This window comes from Ammospiza nelsoni, chromosome 6 (assembly GCF_027579445.1).
Source record: "Ammospiza nelsoni isolate bAmmNel1 chromosome 6, bAmmNel1.pri, whole genome shotgun sequence".
Lineage (NCBI taxonomy): Eukaryota > Metazoa > Chordata > Aves > Passeriformes > Passerellidae > Ammospiza > Ammospiza nelsoni.
In genome coordinates, this window is record NC_080638.1 from 19,989,063 (window position 1) to 20,006,116 (window position 17,054).

A 17,054-nucleotide genomic window follows, 5' to 3' on the forward strand; every position below is an offset into this window, starting at 1 on the left:
TTCAGTGGAATAGAGTCTCTAGAATTCAAAGGTGTAAGGGGAAATGAAGGGCTCCTCCTGAGCAGTGCTCTGAAGAAAAGCAGCCACACCTGGCTGAAAGATGGCTGCCCAGTTTCTTCTTGGCTTTCTTCACAAGATAGCTGCAGATTTCTGTCATCTGCTCCCTCATCCATCTTATATCCTCAGGGATATCTGGGAGCCATTCCAGCAACCTGTAAAGAGACAGGAGACAACCATTAGCTGGGCCACACAAGGGAATATGATTAAAAGAGCACCAGTTCCAAAGTCTCTCTTAAGGCTCAAAAATTTATCACCATTTTCTGGGGCAAGTTCTAGCACACAGCAATCTTCCTTCAAGCTAGAAGTAGTGGCTGTAACTAAATGACATAGGAAAAGTTTGGGGTTCTTGGTTTTTCTGGTTTGTAAGGGTTTGGTTGGTTGGTTTTTTTAGTCTGGTAAATGTCAAGAGCTTCTTCCCCAGGAATACCAGCAGTGCAGAATTAGAGAGAATTCCGTTCTCTGGCCATTCAAACACTACAGCTGCATCAAATACCTGTCTGCACTAGGAAGAGCAGCACTGAGGGACCAGCCCAAGGCTCACCTGACAGTGAAGGAGACTGCAGACTCCAGAGGCAGCATGTAGGGGACCATCATGGCCGTGGCCACACGCACAGGCAGCATGTTGCTCAGGCCAGTCAAGAAACTTCTTCTTTCAGCACAAGCCTCCACAAGAGCTGAAGGCAGAAGAAAATGTGTTTGAATATCCCCAGTAGGACACTCTTTTCTTGTCATACCTCAAAAGTTATTCAGCCTGAGGCAGCTACCTCCCACTTCTAAGGAAGTCTTGCTCAGGTTAGTAATTCCCTGAGCAGAGCTAAAACCAGCAGTTTTCACCTTTATCAGACTCTAAAGGAGTGAGCAGCAAGACCCTCTCCTCTCCTTACCATGCAGAACACTGTCAAATGAATCAACCTCTCCCAGTCCAGCCTCCACAGTATGAGCCACAACTTTATCTGAGACCCCCCCCAATCCATCTAACCCTCAGCAGGTGTCTTTTCAATCCCTGGGCATGACCAACCCCAGCTATAAACAATAACCACATATCCCAGTAATCTTCTGAGGCAGACCAGGCAGCACAGGAAGACTGATTACCTGTGATCTCTCCCTTTGAATCATACCTTGGTTCAGTCTGGAAGGCAAGTGTTCCAAGATATGCTCTTCAACAACAGCAAGGGCAGTGTTGTCCTTTTCTTGGTCCTCAGCTTCTGTTTCTTCCTCTTCCTTCTCTCCTGGAGGTGCTTCTATGGCAAGGAGAGGACGGGCAGGACTTGGACGATGAAGGAGACCTGAGATGAGAAGTTATTCTGTAAGGATGACACAAACCAGCTGCCCTGCCTGGCCTTTAGAGTGTCAGTCCTTGCTTCACCCTCACTCCTCTCAGGCTGAGGTCATGCCCAGCCTCTTTAGCTTACATCTCTTGTAATGCTTACCACAAGGAGCTACAAATCTTGCCGGTTTCAGTTCATTCTCTCCTTCCCCATCAGTTCTCACATTTCCCCTTTAAGTTCCGCAGGGTGCTGTTTTGCAGAGTTCTGTTGCTATAATCTGCCAGTCACCCATCTTGCAGGCAAGATTTCTCTCCGGCAGTGCAATCCCAGTTATCCGGGTCCGCATCACTGTCCACGGACACGAGGGGGCAGCAAGCGCACACCCAGCGCTGCCGCGGCTGGAGGCAGGAGAGCAGCGCCCAAGTGTCCGGCACCGGGGCTCTGAGGGCAGCGCCACAGAGCCAGCTGCACACGGAGAGCAGCCAGGTGTCTGCAGGAGGTACAAATGGCACTGCTGCCCAGCAACTGTGCTGGTAACTGCCAAGGTCACACTCCACCTCTCCTTCCTGAAGTGCTAGACTCATTAATGACAATTCCATACCCTAGTATCTGAGGCATAGTTCAGTTCTTCCCTTCCTCCTTTCACATGCACCATCAAGTACTCTCAAAGCCAAGGCACAAAGTGTGGCACAGAACAGGCAAGTCAGTGCACCCTACAAATGGCCAGTGCCTTACCATTCCTCTTCAGGAAGTGCAGTGCATCTCGATAGCCCTGCTTGCACATATCCCGCAGCACCTGTGGGCAGAGGAAGGGAAGTTTCATGTGGAAACTGGCTGAGCAAACACCTACCACAAGGCTGGCTTCAGAGGAATTCTCCTGACTCCTGAGCTATCCCAAGAAAAAGTCCCATTCCTGCTAGCCTTGCTCAGGCTTCGAGCAGGAATGGGAGGTACAGCATCAATACACTGGCTATGGGAATCACAGGACAATTTCAATTGGAGGGACACCTAGGATCCTACTGAAGTGTGGGCACAGACTGCAGCTACCCATCTACAGCTGATGCTGCTGTAGGCAGCCTTCAGTCAGTCACTCTGACAAGCAGCCCAGAATACTTCCCTGCAGATACCAGGAAGGGCCATTGTGTTTGCAGATAAAGCCAGCTAAGACTAGAGAAGAGGTGGGAAAAAACTTGCCCAAGTAATTCAGCACATGAATGCATGCTTATTGTTTACAGTGAGCCTGACTTCCAGGCAAAGATTACTCTCAAGAGAGCAACGTGAGAGCTTTCCAAGCAACTGCTACCACCTGAATTCCAGCTATTCTAGCAGAAAAAGAAGACAAACCCTTGTGCAGGTGCTCAAGGCTTAGCGAGTCACTGGATTGATAATGTCAAGATTAAAGACAAAGCACAAGATACAAAACTAACAGTGTCTGGAATCTTCTCCTGCCAAAGTGCACACAGTTTAGCCAGTGCCCAAGATGTGTGGTCCCCAAGTTCAGGTGTGGCCAGGAAACTCACCTGTGGCTCTGGAGGAAACAGGGCCTTGGAGAGGCGGTAGAGGTTGTGAAGGTTGAACTGGATGCTTGTATTGGTGACTCTCAGCTCGTGCATATTTGTGGAACTGTCCCGTGGGCAGATATCGCTCTCTCCCGAGAAAGGAGACACTGTGATTGTGTTCTTCAGCTCATATTGGGGCAAATTGTCAGAAATCCCTCCATCAACATATCTCTGAAATCAAGACAAATGCAGGAATCTTCATTTTCACAACTGATCAAGCAGCTATTTTACTCCTTTTCCTGTTTGTGCCAACAACTTGAGAAAGAATGGAATACATCCCCCAGCACTGGAGGAGTAAAAACCAGTGATAGCACAGCTGTGTTGTTTACAACAACTCCTTTTGCTATGTGCTTTTTCTTGGTTGAGTGTGCTGCTCACAAACATTCAATAAGAAAGGCACATTGACTTGTGTGACTGCTGACTTACAACTCCTATGTGGTCTGACTGCTGTCCAATTAAATAATAATACACACCAACAACTACCTGCAGTGCAAATTAGCACTGATCTAAGCTGTCACACTGTGACATTGTGCCATTTTTCACTTATGTTCAAAATAAATAAGCTCAGACACAAGTCCCCACTGGCAGAAGGTTTGTTACCTCTGAGTAAAACCACCTGATTTGTTGCTAGTGGGCTTATCAAGCAGCAATCCCAGCACATGCATACATATTGGGAATCCACTTGCTGTGATGTGATAACAGCACAAGGGACTTGGGTTTTGCTCTTAACAGGCACTCTCTTATCAGAGAATGTTCTGTACTTCTGTACCATAAACACATTTGTGTTACCCTTGCAGGAAGGGCAACCCCAGTAGTATGTCCTCAAAACTTCCTTGGCTACTGTAATTGCATAAGGAGCTGAGCAAGATGATCCCTATCACAGGTTTTGGCAGAGTAAGCAACATGCAAAAGATAACAGGAGAAGGATGTTGCTCAAGCCAAAAGAGAAGGAAGCTGGGGGTCTTTGCAGAGCAACAACTCCAGCTCTTGTGAACCTCAGTCACAGAAGACTTCTGCTGATTTCATATCAGGGTTGATCCTGCAATTTGCTGCCTGGATCTGTTTCCTTCCTACCCAAACACAAATCATGATACAGGGGCTATGCAGCCCCACTAGTAGCAGCTGTAAACATCTTTCAGCTCTGCTGGGTGAGAAGCTGAGCCAGTAGAGGCTAAACCCAGACAGAGCACAGAATGCTGATTGAAGGAGGAGGTGCTCCATTCTGCAGCCTGCTCCTTCTTGTTTCACAGGCAGACTGACCACCAACATTGCTCTTCTGCTGCACAATGCCTAGGAAAACATTGGATGTATTGCCTCAAGGTTGCTTTACACTTTGTTCTCTCTTGCTCTGTATGGCAGACAAGACAAGCAGAGAGACTTCAAGTAGCTTCTCTGGCCCTAGAGAACAGTTCACAGGCTCATGGGCTGAAAGCAACTAAATTCAGCTATAGCAAGCCAGCTGCCATTGATGCAACAGGGGCAGGGTGGACTGCACATTCCCTTCTTGGGAGGCAAACTAAACCTCAGGGCTACCTTTGCAAAGAGCCTACAGCTTCATGGGAGACAGCCTGTGATTACAGTAGGCTACAGCAGCCCAAACTCAGAGCACAGGACATTTTATCCTCATGGCAGCCCTTGCTCACCAAACACTGTGTCAAGACAGGCACTTAGAGACTCCTACACCACCTGAATTTGGACAGTGAAGAAAGTGGAAGGACATGACAGATTAAACTCAAGGGTAGAGTACATCCTCTCAGAAACACTAACACAGCTTGCTCACAAGATGTTTTCTGACAACAGAGATGCTAACAATCAACAGAAGTCTCTCCCCCTGCTAAAGTGGGCACCAGTTCCCTAAGCTTAAAGCAACCACAGCAAACTGCCATTGTCATCCTCTTCCCAAAGCTGCTCCACTGAAAGCCAGACTAGGCACAGCTAGAGCTGGAGATGTCTGCCTGACTCCCTTTGCAAGGATGAGATTCCAACATGCTGAGTGGGACCAGAACAGAGCAAAGCAGGGCAGCATGGACTTTTGTTTCAAGAAAAAGGAGGTAAGCTTTAGTGCTGGAAAACACTGTTTTGCAGTAAGGATGCAGAAGACCCATTTCCCTGAGGGTGGCAGCATGATTGCACAGATGCCATTAGAAAAAAGGCTCAACTACAGCAGAGCTGACAGGCAAACCCTTTTGACTCCATGGAATTCCAGGAGTACACCTGCCCACCCCACTCTCTGATCCACTGCTTCCAAGCAATGCTGATTAACATTCCTCAGAAAAGTTCAGCTGCACTTTAGATTTGCCTGAACCTCCAGCAGCCCAAGTGTAACCACTCTCCAGCCTCCTGCAAGGCCCAGAACAGCCCAAAGCCACAGGCTGGAGCCACCAGCTGCCTGCAGGCACACACAGCAGCAGCTTTAGGGGATGGTTCATAGACTGGGGTGCCCACTTCCATTCCCATATCATGTCATCCCATGCACAGGGCCCCTCACTCACATGATTTGACAATCAGCTTTGTGACCCCTGCCAGGGATTCATCTCACCCACATGCTGCACACAACTCACAACTACTGTGTGTGCTGGCAGGTCAGTTACTGACTTTTCCATTTCTCAATATTTAACTTGTTGGGGTTTTTTTAACGCCCCTGCCCATCTCTATCATCCACTCCATGAGACTACCAGATCTCAGAGAAGTGAACACTGGAAAAAAATTAGGAGGAAGGCAAAATATGGATTTTGCACCTTGCACACAGTAACATTGCCTTGAAAAAACATTGCCTTGTGCCAGGTCAGTCAGTTTATTCTGTGACAAATACAGTCACCACAGGCATGCTAAGAATCATGCATTTCTGTTTCAAAACCATTTCCCAAGTTCATACCCAACCCAAATTAGCCTCTCACCTCATCTGCAATCCCCCTTCAGAGCCATGCTTTTCTGGGGAAGAGGTAGGAATTAAATTTCCTCATCTCATATTTCCTCCCCACCTTTTCCCATGAGAAGTTATTCCTCAGTGTGCCAGGGCAGCTGCACATTCCAGAAACCCTGATGTTGTACACAGTTTTGGAATGGTGAGATTTTTTCCTGATGCACACTGACCTTAACTGGCCCCCAAAGAGGTGCAAGGCAAGAGCCACTGCTATGGTCCTACCAGCTGAAGGGAAAAAGCCCTGGCAGCAGCTGCTGAGCAAATACCAAACCATTACTGATTCTGTCACTTCTCTGAAGGGCTGGATAACAGTGGACATCTCCTCCAGGTCATTTCCCTGACTAACATGCTTGCAGAAGACAAAACCAGCCAAGCTGTGTATTATGCAGGAGCAAAACTGACCTCACTTTTAGGACACAGGTAGCAATCAGAGCAGATCTGATGCTGTGCTCTGACAGACAGAGGTATTTTGGTCAGATCACTTATGGTAAATCAGGGCATATATTTTATAACAGTTCTCCCTCTCACTTTTGGCTGTGTAGTTTGCAAAATCCCTGCCCTTTAATGTGTTCATTAACCTGTGTAGACAAGGGAAGCCAAGTTCAACCAGGACACCCTTAAAGCATGACTGCAATACCCAGAAATGCTGCAGCTCTGCACAGCTTTCATGTATTTTCATTTCTAATATGCAAACACATGATAGAGGGAGAAATTGCTCTTGGGCAGCCTTGGACACAATTCTAACAGAGCTCTGGCATGCAGCAGAGCAGTATTGTCAGAGAAAGGACAGGAAGAATTCCATGGAAAAGAGGGCCAGCATTCACCCCACTAATTAAAGCCCTGCAGAAAGTGTCAGGCACATGGGAGAGGGACTACACTCATGCCTTTTATCCTGGGCCAAACTTCTTTCCACATGCAGACAGCTGGAGCCTCAGTGATGCAAAGTGGTGTACCACGTAGCCATGACAACACACTGCTGAGCCAGCCAGCCCTTCCCCAGACTGTATATGTTACTTTATGTTAAATCCACTGGTCTTCAGGACATTTATAGTTGACTGTGTGCAGCAGTGGAAAGAAGGCCTATCCACTGCTGGAAGTTGTTTATTTGGGAATTTCTTGTGTCTCCTCAGATAAATGCTGCCAGCAGGCAATAACATTGTCAAAACCTACTCATTAGTATGTAATTTAATGAAGGACCATCTTAGAATCTTACTTACCACTCCACGCAAGGTTGGAGGTATCAGCCCACAGTAGACAGGGATAAAGGTGCTGCAGATACAGGCCTGAGGGAGAAAGAGATCCAGAATCTAAGAATTCACTGAAACTATTACTGTTCTCAGAACACCATGCTGCCATGTGCTGAGCACTATACTCCAGTATTAAGGACATCTGGAGACCAAGGCAAAACAAAACCGCACACAGCTCCTGCCCAGCCCACTGCAGTAAGAGTCCATTCACCTGGATCAGTTCCTCCTTGGAATTGAAGTCTGACAGGATCACATTCTCCCCATCAGAGACCCGTGTCAGGGAAATACCCAAACGTCCTGCTGCAACCTCGTGCCCATTGTCTGGCACCATCTTGGACACGGACATCCGAATGGTTTTCACCATGTTGAAAGAGGGGTGCAGCGGGCCCAGGAACCTCTTCCGAGCTTCTTTTGACGCCCGAATAATGCTGGCACCGGCCTCACCTGCAACGAGACAAATGCACCATGAAATGCTACCAAAATCACTCTTCTTTACAAAACTAGGCACAGGGAAGCCTCATTCCCAGCCTTCCCCAGAGGTTCCTCCCCATTGGTTAATACACAACTCAAACCAAGAGGTTCTTTACAGGGGATGTTAGAGAAGTCATGGAAGTCTGTTGTCTTGGGCCTCACACACCCCCATCAAAAAGAACCACTCTCCTCTTACTTATGTTTTATGAAGTCAAGAAAGATCATGTACATCTGACTAAGGCCTCACACTGTTTTTTAGATCCTGTTGCACTGGCCAATTCAGGGCTGGTGAAAACAGACTAACAAAGAAAACAAGGCTGACACTTCAACAGTTTTGAGCTTATGGATAAATCCACTTCAAAACATATTCCAATAAAACTTTTCTAGTAAGCATCTTTTACCTGACAGGCAAACTAATCATGAGCCAGTAAGCAGAAGTGCCAGAACAGGAAAGCTGCTGCTTTCCAGCTAAGTGATCCCAACTGCTGTGAGTGTCAGCCACATCTCAAGTGAGCAAGAGGAACTAACGCTCCATTAAGGAATCAGAGACTTAGTCCCTCCTGCAGAGCCTCTGGCATCCCATCCCTTCCATATCCAATTCCACAGCACTAAACTAGGCCCTGATAGCAAGCAGGACTTGTGAAGGAATGCTTGCTTTACCCTTTCACACAGTGACCCAGCTGGGTTTGAGAAGAGGAGACATCCCAGCTGCACAAAAGGGAAGGTATCTGCTAAGCCCATTATCTCAGTCACTCAGAGTCCCATCTGGCAAGTACATCAGAGCTCTCCAATAAGAAAAAAGGGATAGAAGGAAGCAAAAATACAAAACTACAGCATCCAGCATTTTCCACTGACTGACTGATGCCTCTACACACATCCAGCCATGATGAGATCCAATAGTTCCTCTAAGTACTAGCTAATCACTGCATTCCAAGGACTGTCAGGAACATACAAGTGAGAAGAATATGAGGGAGAGAATTAGAGAAACCAGGACAAAAGAAGCATGCTTTTACAAATTAAGACTCCTCTCCAATCAAACTGAAGGTCATTTCCTGGAAAAGGACAAAAGACAACCAGTTTAAGCTATCTGCAAGTCCCCTCATTTTGCTCTCCCACTCAGTTTCTCAATTGCAAAAACAAGGCAGCAAATGAAAGAACTCAAGTTAGACCCAGGTTAATAAATACAATGGAGATAAGAGCAACAACCCTCAATGCTATGTTGACACATCCCAATCTTTTGCAATACACGTGTACTAGCAACATGTTTTCCATCAATGCAGCCTGGGAACGTCATTCTGGGCTTAGGAAACCCACCAACACCAGTAGCTCAAGCACGCAGAGATCTGGACCCTTGAACATGACCAGAGATTCTGAGGTCAGGATTTTAGGCATTGTGAGGTAGCAACTTAGCAGAAAAGCCAAAGTTCCCCCTCTGAAGCAATTTTTAGCCCTGTAATCCCAGTCTTCTGTCCTAGAGCAATGTTTAGCAGTCTAATTCTGATCTTATTTACTCAATTAGCAGTAAGCCATTGAGCCCAGCCTGTTTCAGATAGTAGCCACATGGTTCAACATCCTTCCTAACATGGAAGAAGTCAGCCCCACAGAAATACACTTTATAATCACTGAGACATTAGCACTCAAAATGCTCCCTAAGACACCTTCATGTCTGTCAAGGGGAGGAAAAACACCAAAAGAAACAGCAATCAAGCAAAAATTGAAGGGATCCCAGCCCAGCACCTTACTCACACCACCCCATAAAGGAAAATCCTCTGCACTGAGTGCCTTGCAGGGAATTGTTGGCTTGGTTGAAACCCCCATTGTGGGGGGTGAGTGTTGAGCATGCAGCTGAGGGGAGACCCCTGTGTGGAAAAGCTGTACTGGGGAGAGTGTGGATTATCCAGGAGATGGTGCTTGCTTAGGGAATGATGCTTTCAGGCTTGGCATCTCAGTGTGCAGAAAGATGTGACAGCAATACTGAAAACAACTGCAACAAAATGGAGGTATGACTGAACAAAAAAAGTGAGCTGGAAGGGGTATAGGTTTTTAAACAAAAACAGGAGAGCAAAGTCCTGACTATGCCAGGAAAGAGCATTTGAGGGGAGCCCGGAGTTGCAGCTGCCTGCTCTATCAGTGTTTCATACCCAGGAGGGCAAAGTTAGATTATTGCTAATTAGCAAGTTCATTCTTTGAACGCTTTCTGGATTTTTTTTTTTGGGTTCCTTTTATACATGTGTGCATACATGCATACCCACAGGAGCTCTGAGGCACTTCTGTTTAAAGACATCTGTGATTCTGTTGGACTTGCTGAATCACTTGCACCAAAGCTGGATGTGGAATTGCTCTGTGGGAAGGCATGAGCACAGGGTGACCTGCAGTACCACCAGCTTTCTGGGAAATAAGGCCAGCTGAGGGGTCAGCCAAAGAAGCCAGGTTTATGTAGCAAGATCCATGACAGATGACAAGTCCTCTTGGAAATATATTTGGGAGGAGAGAAAAGAAGTGACAGTGTTTTAATCCTGTTACTACTGAAAGTGATATTCCAGGAAAACCAGCTCAAGTTCTGTTTGCAGTCCATCAGAGGGAGCAGCTGAATTAGAGGCAGTCAAGAGAGACAACTCCTACAGGGGTCAGCCAACAGCTCTCAATTATTTCTAGGACTAGTCCAGTGCCAGATGCAGCCCTTAGGAAAGATTCTCATTGTTTTTAATGGATCTAGTGATTCAGGACACAGAGTCATGTGAAAAAGCTGAATTAAATTTGTATTTCTTTATTGAGGTACATACTACGGGGCAGAGGCAATCCCTAGCAGTTAGCAGTGTTTGCTGTGAAAATATTTCATTCTTCTCACACCAACCAATTAATTCAACACCTTTCCCTATATTACTAAGCCAATATTCCTCAAAAATGTTGCATTAATATATGTGGAATATTTCATTTTCATTGGAAAACCCACATTCCTCTTTACCCCACCCCCAGCAGTGCCCCACTGGGTGTTGTTATACATAAACCCAAGTACTGCAGGGCTATTGCCCTTATCTGAATTCAGCTGTGATGACGCAAAGGAACATCACTCAGTTATGTCCTGAAACACCCTAATATGTCCCTTGCCAGAAAAGACAGGTCAGCTGTCCCCACTCTGCTGATTGTCATCTGCAGTGGCTATAAGGGGCAAGGTAGTGGCACCCATGGGAAAAGCCTGAAGGCAGCTGCTAGCTCACACTTCATTTTTAAGCTGTATCAATCCAGCCTCACATTATTGACATAGGGCTAGACTGCTCCCTTTAACAACTGACTTTCATCTCTATCAGTCATGCTCAACTCCAAAATAAGCCAGTAACTAAGTCTGTACTGCCTGGCAGCCCCTAAACTCTAACCTGAAAAGCATTCAAGCAGCACATGCTATTTATAACTGTAAACAAACATCCCAGCAGAGCAGCCTGCTGTTACTCTGCCTCTGGGACAGCAGAGCTGAAGATGGATCACCTAAAACTGTTGTTAGCTAGCAGCTGGGGAGACCCTTAACTGCTGCCAAGAGCTCTGAGCTGAAATAGAAAGGCATCTCCAAACCTGTGCAGTGCATGAGGACCATCACAAAGCCTAAACACTGCTCCACAGGAGGGGTGACAAGTGGAGAAGAAGGGTCTCTTCAGACCCACAGCAGCAGCAGGGCTTTGGCACCAGGGGCACCATGATGGTCTCCTGTTGAGCCACATTAGACCATATTGGTGTCTATTTGCCAGCCAGTAAAATCACAGATGACTCATGAAGTATTCCAAATGGAAAAAAGTGCCCAAGACACAGACAAAAATAGGAGCAGAGCAAGTTAAATAGAGGGATGGGCATTCTGAATATTCAATCCTGCAGCTCACCCATGACACTGCAGGTCTCTCTGGGAGAGCTTTGTGTCAGCACAAAGACCACCTGTGCCAGGGACATTCCCACTCCCTGCCTAGTGCAACAGTAAACAGGATACAAGCCCAAAGGACAAGTTCTCCAACAGGGATGGAGAGCAAAGGACAGTTCAGAGAGCTGGTGGATGTGGGGCAGCGCTCTGTCCCTGCTGGCAGGAGGCACAGTGAGGTCACACCCCAGACTGCAGATGCCATAACTTGCCTGGACTAGTGTGGCAGGCAGGAACTGCAGATCCTCACTAAACCTGCTTCTCATTCAACACCAACAAATGGACTCCTTCCTACACATCAGCAACACTCCCCCCTCCCCACCCCATTCCCATTACCCAGCTAAGGCTCCAACTGGCCCAACACACCAACAGCTTTGAAAGGAAGACAAGTAGCAGAAGGAAGTACAGGTACTTTTGCTATTCCCCCAGGCCCTGGACAGCCCCGTCCCTTGTTCAGTTTGGAATCACATGACCAAGCTATTTTGACTGTAAGATTTTCAGGACAGGAGTCCTGCCAGCCCTGTGTACTATAACCAGGGACCTCATTCCAGAACTCCTTCAGTTCTGCTCAGCTCTCTGTTCCAGGGACGTTTGTGTGATACTCAACATGGATGTCCCTTTCAAGAGTCCCCAGCTAAACCAGCTTTCAATGCAGCTGGTTGCTGAACACTGCTGGAATTGTCATTATCCCACTGCTAGATCCCAGTCTGGATGTAAATTTAGGAATAGGATGAGCCAGAAGGAATTTATTAGCATGATCTTCCCCAACATTATCTCAGTTGCCCATCTCTTGCTGTTTCAGCTGTTCTGTGTCACATATGTGCAAGAGCTAAAAGTCAGTATCTGACAATGAGCAGAGGTTTCAGGAGCTGTTCCATGTTCTTCCAGGACACATCCTTAAGCTGCTCCAGCTCAGCATGCACAGCTCCTGCACTTGCTCCTTTCTAAGTACCAAGATGCAATGCACATGCTTTCCTGCCTGGCCTCTCCCAGGAGATGATATAGTCCTAATTACAACACACTCCTGTCACCAGCCCAAAAGAAACCTACAAAGCTATAAACAGAATTTTTCAAACTGACATCTAGAAAATAATTAACAGAGAGCATTATTGGATGTTTCCTCACGAGTAGCTCGGTTCATCATGAAGTGCCCGTTTACTCATCCCAAGGAGCAGTGCACAGCAATGTGTCAGTGACCCAAGGACAAACCCAATTCTTGTGGGCAATGACCTCCATTTGTGAAAGATCCCACTGCTTGGGTAGACTTCTGTTCCACTTTCCACACTCATGCTGAAGCAACTTGATTTCCACTTACTGTCCCAAGAGAGCAAAAACCAGCCAACATTTCAGCCAAGCTAAACAAAGGCCAGCTTGTCCTGAATGGGAACCTGACCCAAGATGTTCTCTGATGGTCCATCAGAGAGGCTGAAAAGATGTCAGAGGGGGCCCCAGAGACAAATCCATGCCAGCAGGATATAAAGAGCAATGTTTTACAACCTGCCCTTATTAGACATGTTCAGGTTATAGGTGTACCCCATGGCTGGTGACAGCTCTTTAACTTCCATCTGAAATCCTGGACAGACACCTAAAAACACTGGCTGTGGAAAGAATATCCCTCAGTGGCCAGAAGTTGTACAACTGCCACGATTTGACACAAATGAAAAACACACATTTTCAAACATTGCAGGCTGAGGGATGGCAGCTAGCAGTGAAGTCTTCAAAAGCATCAACTCTTTTCTCATCTGTGCACATCCTCCTGTAAGCCAGTTTGATTGAGAAACACTATGTACCAGAACAAGCTGTTCCTCTGAGACTTCCCTAATTTTTGTTGTTCTGATGTATATTTTTTATTTAATTTAAGGTCTTCACTCAATCCTCCTCTCCAACTATTTTGCCATCAGGTAAGAAACAGTTCAGGTCACTTGGCTCCAGATAAGACATACAGGAAGGAAACTTTTATTTTTGCTTTTAGTGATACCTAGGAGGTAAACACAACTGCCCTCACAACCACATCCACTCAGTTTACAGACAGTCCTGCTGCTTGACCAGCTGTTCCCTGTGGCAAGATCAGGGGCTCTGTGCAGGGATTTAACCTCAGAGTTCAACAAACAAACAGTTCTGTAAACGAGAGTTCTTGGAAAGCCTGGCCACCAGGGGTACATAATGGCGTTTCTCCCCCTTTGCTCGGGAATGAGAGGCACTGACACCTACTGGAGCAACTGCTAGGGATCCCGGTTAGACTGCAGTGAGCAGCGCCTATTCTGACCTTACAGGCAGGGCAAGTGCAAACACCAAGAGAAAGAGACAGCTTTTCAAGTAAGGCCAGCTCTTGCAGCCAGAGGCAGATGCTAAAAGAAGGGCTCAGCCCACAATACTTCTGGTGCAGATTCTTCACACTCAGCATTGCTTAGACCAGACACAAACTGTTTAGCCCAAGACACACTGTGCAGCAGGAGGGCCACATAAATTCAGATCATTTGCAACTGCTTCAGAACCAGAAGCCTCTCTCAATGTGTTTGTCCCAAGATATTTGCTCTTCTATTTCAACTTGGGGGGGAAGCTGTCAGTTATGCTGCCTGTTTAAATAAAGTCAAACCAAAAGGAGACATTTTTCCCATCTGAGCCAAAAGATATGGTTAGCATGCTCTAGATACTAGTTAATAGATGAACCAGAGCTATTGCCACATGCTAGAAATGAGGAACATAAGATGAAGATCTGCTTTTAAGTTGACAGGGCTTTTACCTCTTGCACAGAGCAGCTCACAAGGCAGAGCAGTGACTGCCACATGCCCACCCACCAGCTGGTACCTGCAGGACAGGACCTTCCTGCAAGCCCGAGTGCAGATGCACCACTCATACCTCACCTCAAGACTCATTGTTCTGCTTTGCACAGAAGCAAACAGGGAGAGCAGGCATAAGAACTCACAGGCTGGACGAGGTCTCTAGCTAAATTTCTGCACTGGACTTGATGAAGTGGTGGCACACCAAAGCCTCGCCAGAACTGCTGTTGTGCAAGCTGAGACTCGCTGTGTTTCTGTGGTCAGGACGGGAGCGCTCATTTTTGCAACACAAACCCAAAAACAGGGCAGCTGCTGCTGTGAAACAATTGATAGGAAGGGCAGGAGGCAGCTCAGAGCAGGCAGACAGCCAGGATCCCTCTGTCACAACCACAACAGCAACACCCACTAGTCTGATCTTTCCCTACTGTAATGCCCTAATATGAGTTTCAATGCTGCATTTCTGTTCACTGTATTAGAGAAATTAAATGACATTACAGTGCATGAAAAGGAAAAGCTGCTCAGGACCCCAGGAAAGCTGAACTGAAAGCCATGTTCCATCTTCATCCCTGCCAATGCTCTAGTGCAATTCAGACAGCATGGGATGACAAGAAAAGGGGATTCACAGAGTAGACAAGGTGCAGCTCAGATCCTTGCTGCTCACTTTGGACCAAGTAATACTGAGTTTGAAGCAATATTTTCAAAAACAAATACTCATCCAGAGAAAGCTAGTGGAGGGGAGAAAGAGACCAAAACTCATGTCGTAATGAGAAATTACCTTTCTTCTCTGGTCTGCCCAGAGGCAGAAGTCATGGCTTTTGGTAGCTATCAGCCTAAGCCCTGCAGAAAGCTTTCCTGTGTGCTTTCAGGTGGCAATTCTTTCATGTTCAGAGATGATACCAGAGACATGGCTGGCTCTGTCGCACAGCAGCCAATCTTCCTCCCTGTCCTTTCCACTGTACGCTTGTGTGAGTGCTAAAACCCTAACACAGATGAGAGGAACAGCCCTGACACCCTGCACTGGCTCTCAGCCTGTATCATGCCCAGCTCTCACATTCACAGGGCTCACCAAGCCCCTCCCTGTGCCCCTGGGAGGGCACTGCCTGCTGGGCCTGCTTTGCCCTTCCTTCTCAGACAGGTCAAGTGTCATCTTACACCCCAAACTCTCCCCCACTGGCCCTGGCACAAACAGGGCAGACTCCAGCAAGGAAGTGAGAATCAAAAGCTCAGTTTCCAAAGCAGTCCTCTGGCAAGGGATGTTGGCATTTTGCTCTCAAATGATTCTTGTTTTCTTGGAGCAGCATCAGGCAGATCACAAGGTTAGGATGCATACTCTGGGAACCATGGCAAAATCTACAAACTGATGCTACCTTTGTCCCAGAGCAATCAGCAGTGAACCCTCAGCCAAAACACAACTGAGGTTCTGAAAACTACTGTGAGAGCAGGACAGGAGCTGCTCACAGAGGGTTGCACAGACCCCAGCAGGGGAAAAGCCTCTGCTCAACCCTCCTGCAGGGCTGAGCACACAAACAAGAACAGCAAGAGACAGATGCTCAGATTGAACATTTGACACACGACCTCTTCTGTGTGCAAGAATATGGCTAGTAGTTAAATGCTTCCCTTAAAGATTATTTTGCCAATCTTGCTATGTAAGAACACTAGGATAGATAAATCAGTGTAAATCTCTGTGCTGACAGCCTACTCTGAAACAGGACTCCAAGTTTTTTCACGCATGGCATAACTACAGCAGCCTGAATCCACACTCTGCCTCCATAATACACTGGAATTTTTTTTTTTTTTTTGCCAGGCCCAGCACTGAATCAGCAGCATTCAATGCAGCCAGCAAGACTGGCCCTTGTAATTAACATATGCAAAGAGTTCCTGATTCATTTACACCCTCAGATGTCTCCTCCTCTACTTCAGGATGCTAAACTAGATAATCCATAGGAGTGGCAAACTCAGAGATTGCCAGAACCTCCAATGCTACAATGATATTCAATCCTTTAAATCCTATGCCTAAAAAAGGCCTCCAAAACCAATATCACAAACTTCAGTGTATGAAGAGGAAGAGAATGGTTCCTTCTCAGAAGAAATCCTCCAGGCACAGCACAGCTAAAAGCCTGGGAAGTGGTGGCAGAAGACACTTCATGAAGCTTGCAGATTCCAAAGGTTTTGTCAGGCAGAAGTCATCATTGGGGATTTGGCCTTTATCTGTACCAGAAAGCACAACCAGCTCAGTTCTGGGACATTGCCAGAGGGCAGCACAAAGCCCTGGGTTCTAATAAACCTACCAGCTCCCACACCTGATGTAACACACTGCACCACAGATCAGCACAGCCCCAGGGACAGGATCAGGCCTGCCACCAGCAGCTTCTGTATCACAAGTGACAAAAACTCTCTCCTCCATTCCTCTGGCCTTCATAGCTACAAAATGGCAGGGCTACAACAATCTCCAGCAACGTTTCTACACTCTCAGGCTCACTGATTGCCTCTCTCCTATGTGCTCCTTGGAAAGGATTTTCTACTGCCTCAGACTCTACCACTTCAAGGACACAATCTGCCTTTTCCCAGGGACATGGACTTATTTAGGGCCTTCCACATGGAATCATTTCCTCTACCCCTCCTTTTCACTAGCTCTCACTCCACTTGCTTGACAAGCCACACAGCCCAAGGCAAATACATAGGCCTGGCTGACTCCCACATACTTGAAGACACATCCTGACTTTCACCTCAAGTCCCGAGAACACTTAGCAGAAAGGAAGAAAATAAGTATTAGAGCTGGGCAATAAAAGTGTAGAAGTGCAAAGAATTCAATGGAGAAGTGGTGGCCACTTTGGAATTCAGCCAC

The 17,054-nt window shown here is 46.9% G+C and overlaps 1 protein-coding gene across 1 annotated transcript in view; it reads right to left on the reverse strand.

The window, feature by feature from the left end:
* The window catches only part of PNPLA2 (patatin like phospholipase domain containing 2), a 28,624-nt gene that overhangs the window by 6,115 nt on the left and 5,455 nt on the right, over positions 1-17,054 (reverse strand). Inside the window, exons 2-8 of the mRNA XM_059474793.1 lie at positions 7,269-7,501; positions 7,028-7,093; positions 2,849-3,058; positions 2,064-2,124; positions 1,179-1,346; positions 602-734; positions 90-212 (exon numbers count right to left, since the gene is read on the reverse strand). Of these exons, the coding sequence (XP_059330776.1) occupies positions 90-212; positions 602-734; positions 1,179-1,346; positions 2,064-2,124; positions 2,849-3,058; positions 7,028-7,093; positions 7,269-7,501 (994 nt within the window). The remainder of the gene's footprint in view (positions 1-89; positions 213-601; positions 735-1,178; positions 1,347-2,063; positions 2,125-2,848; positions 3,059-7,027; positions 7,094-7,268; positions 7,502-17,054) is intronic.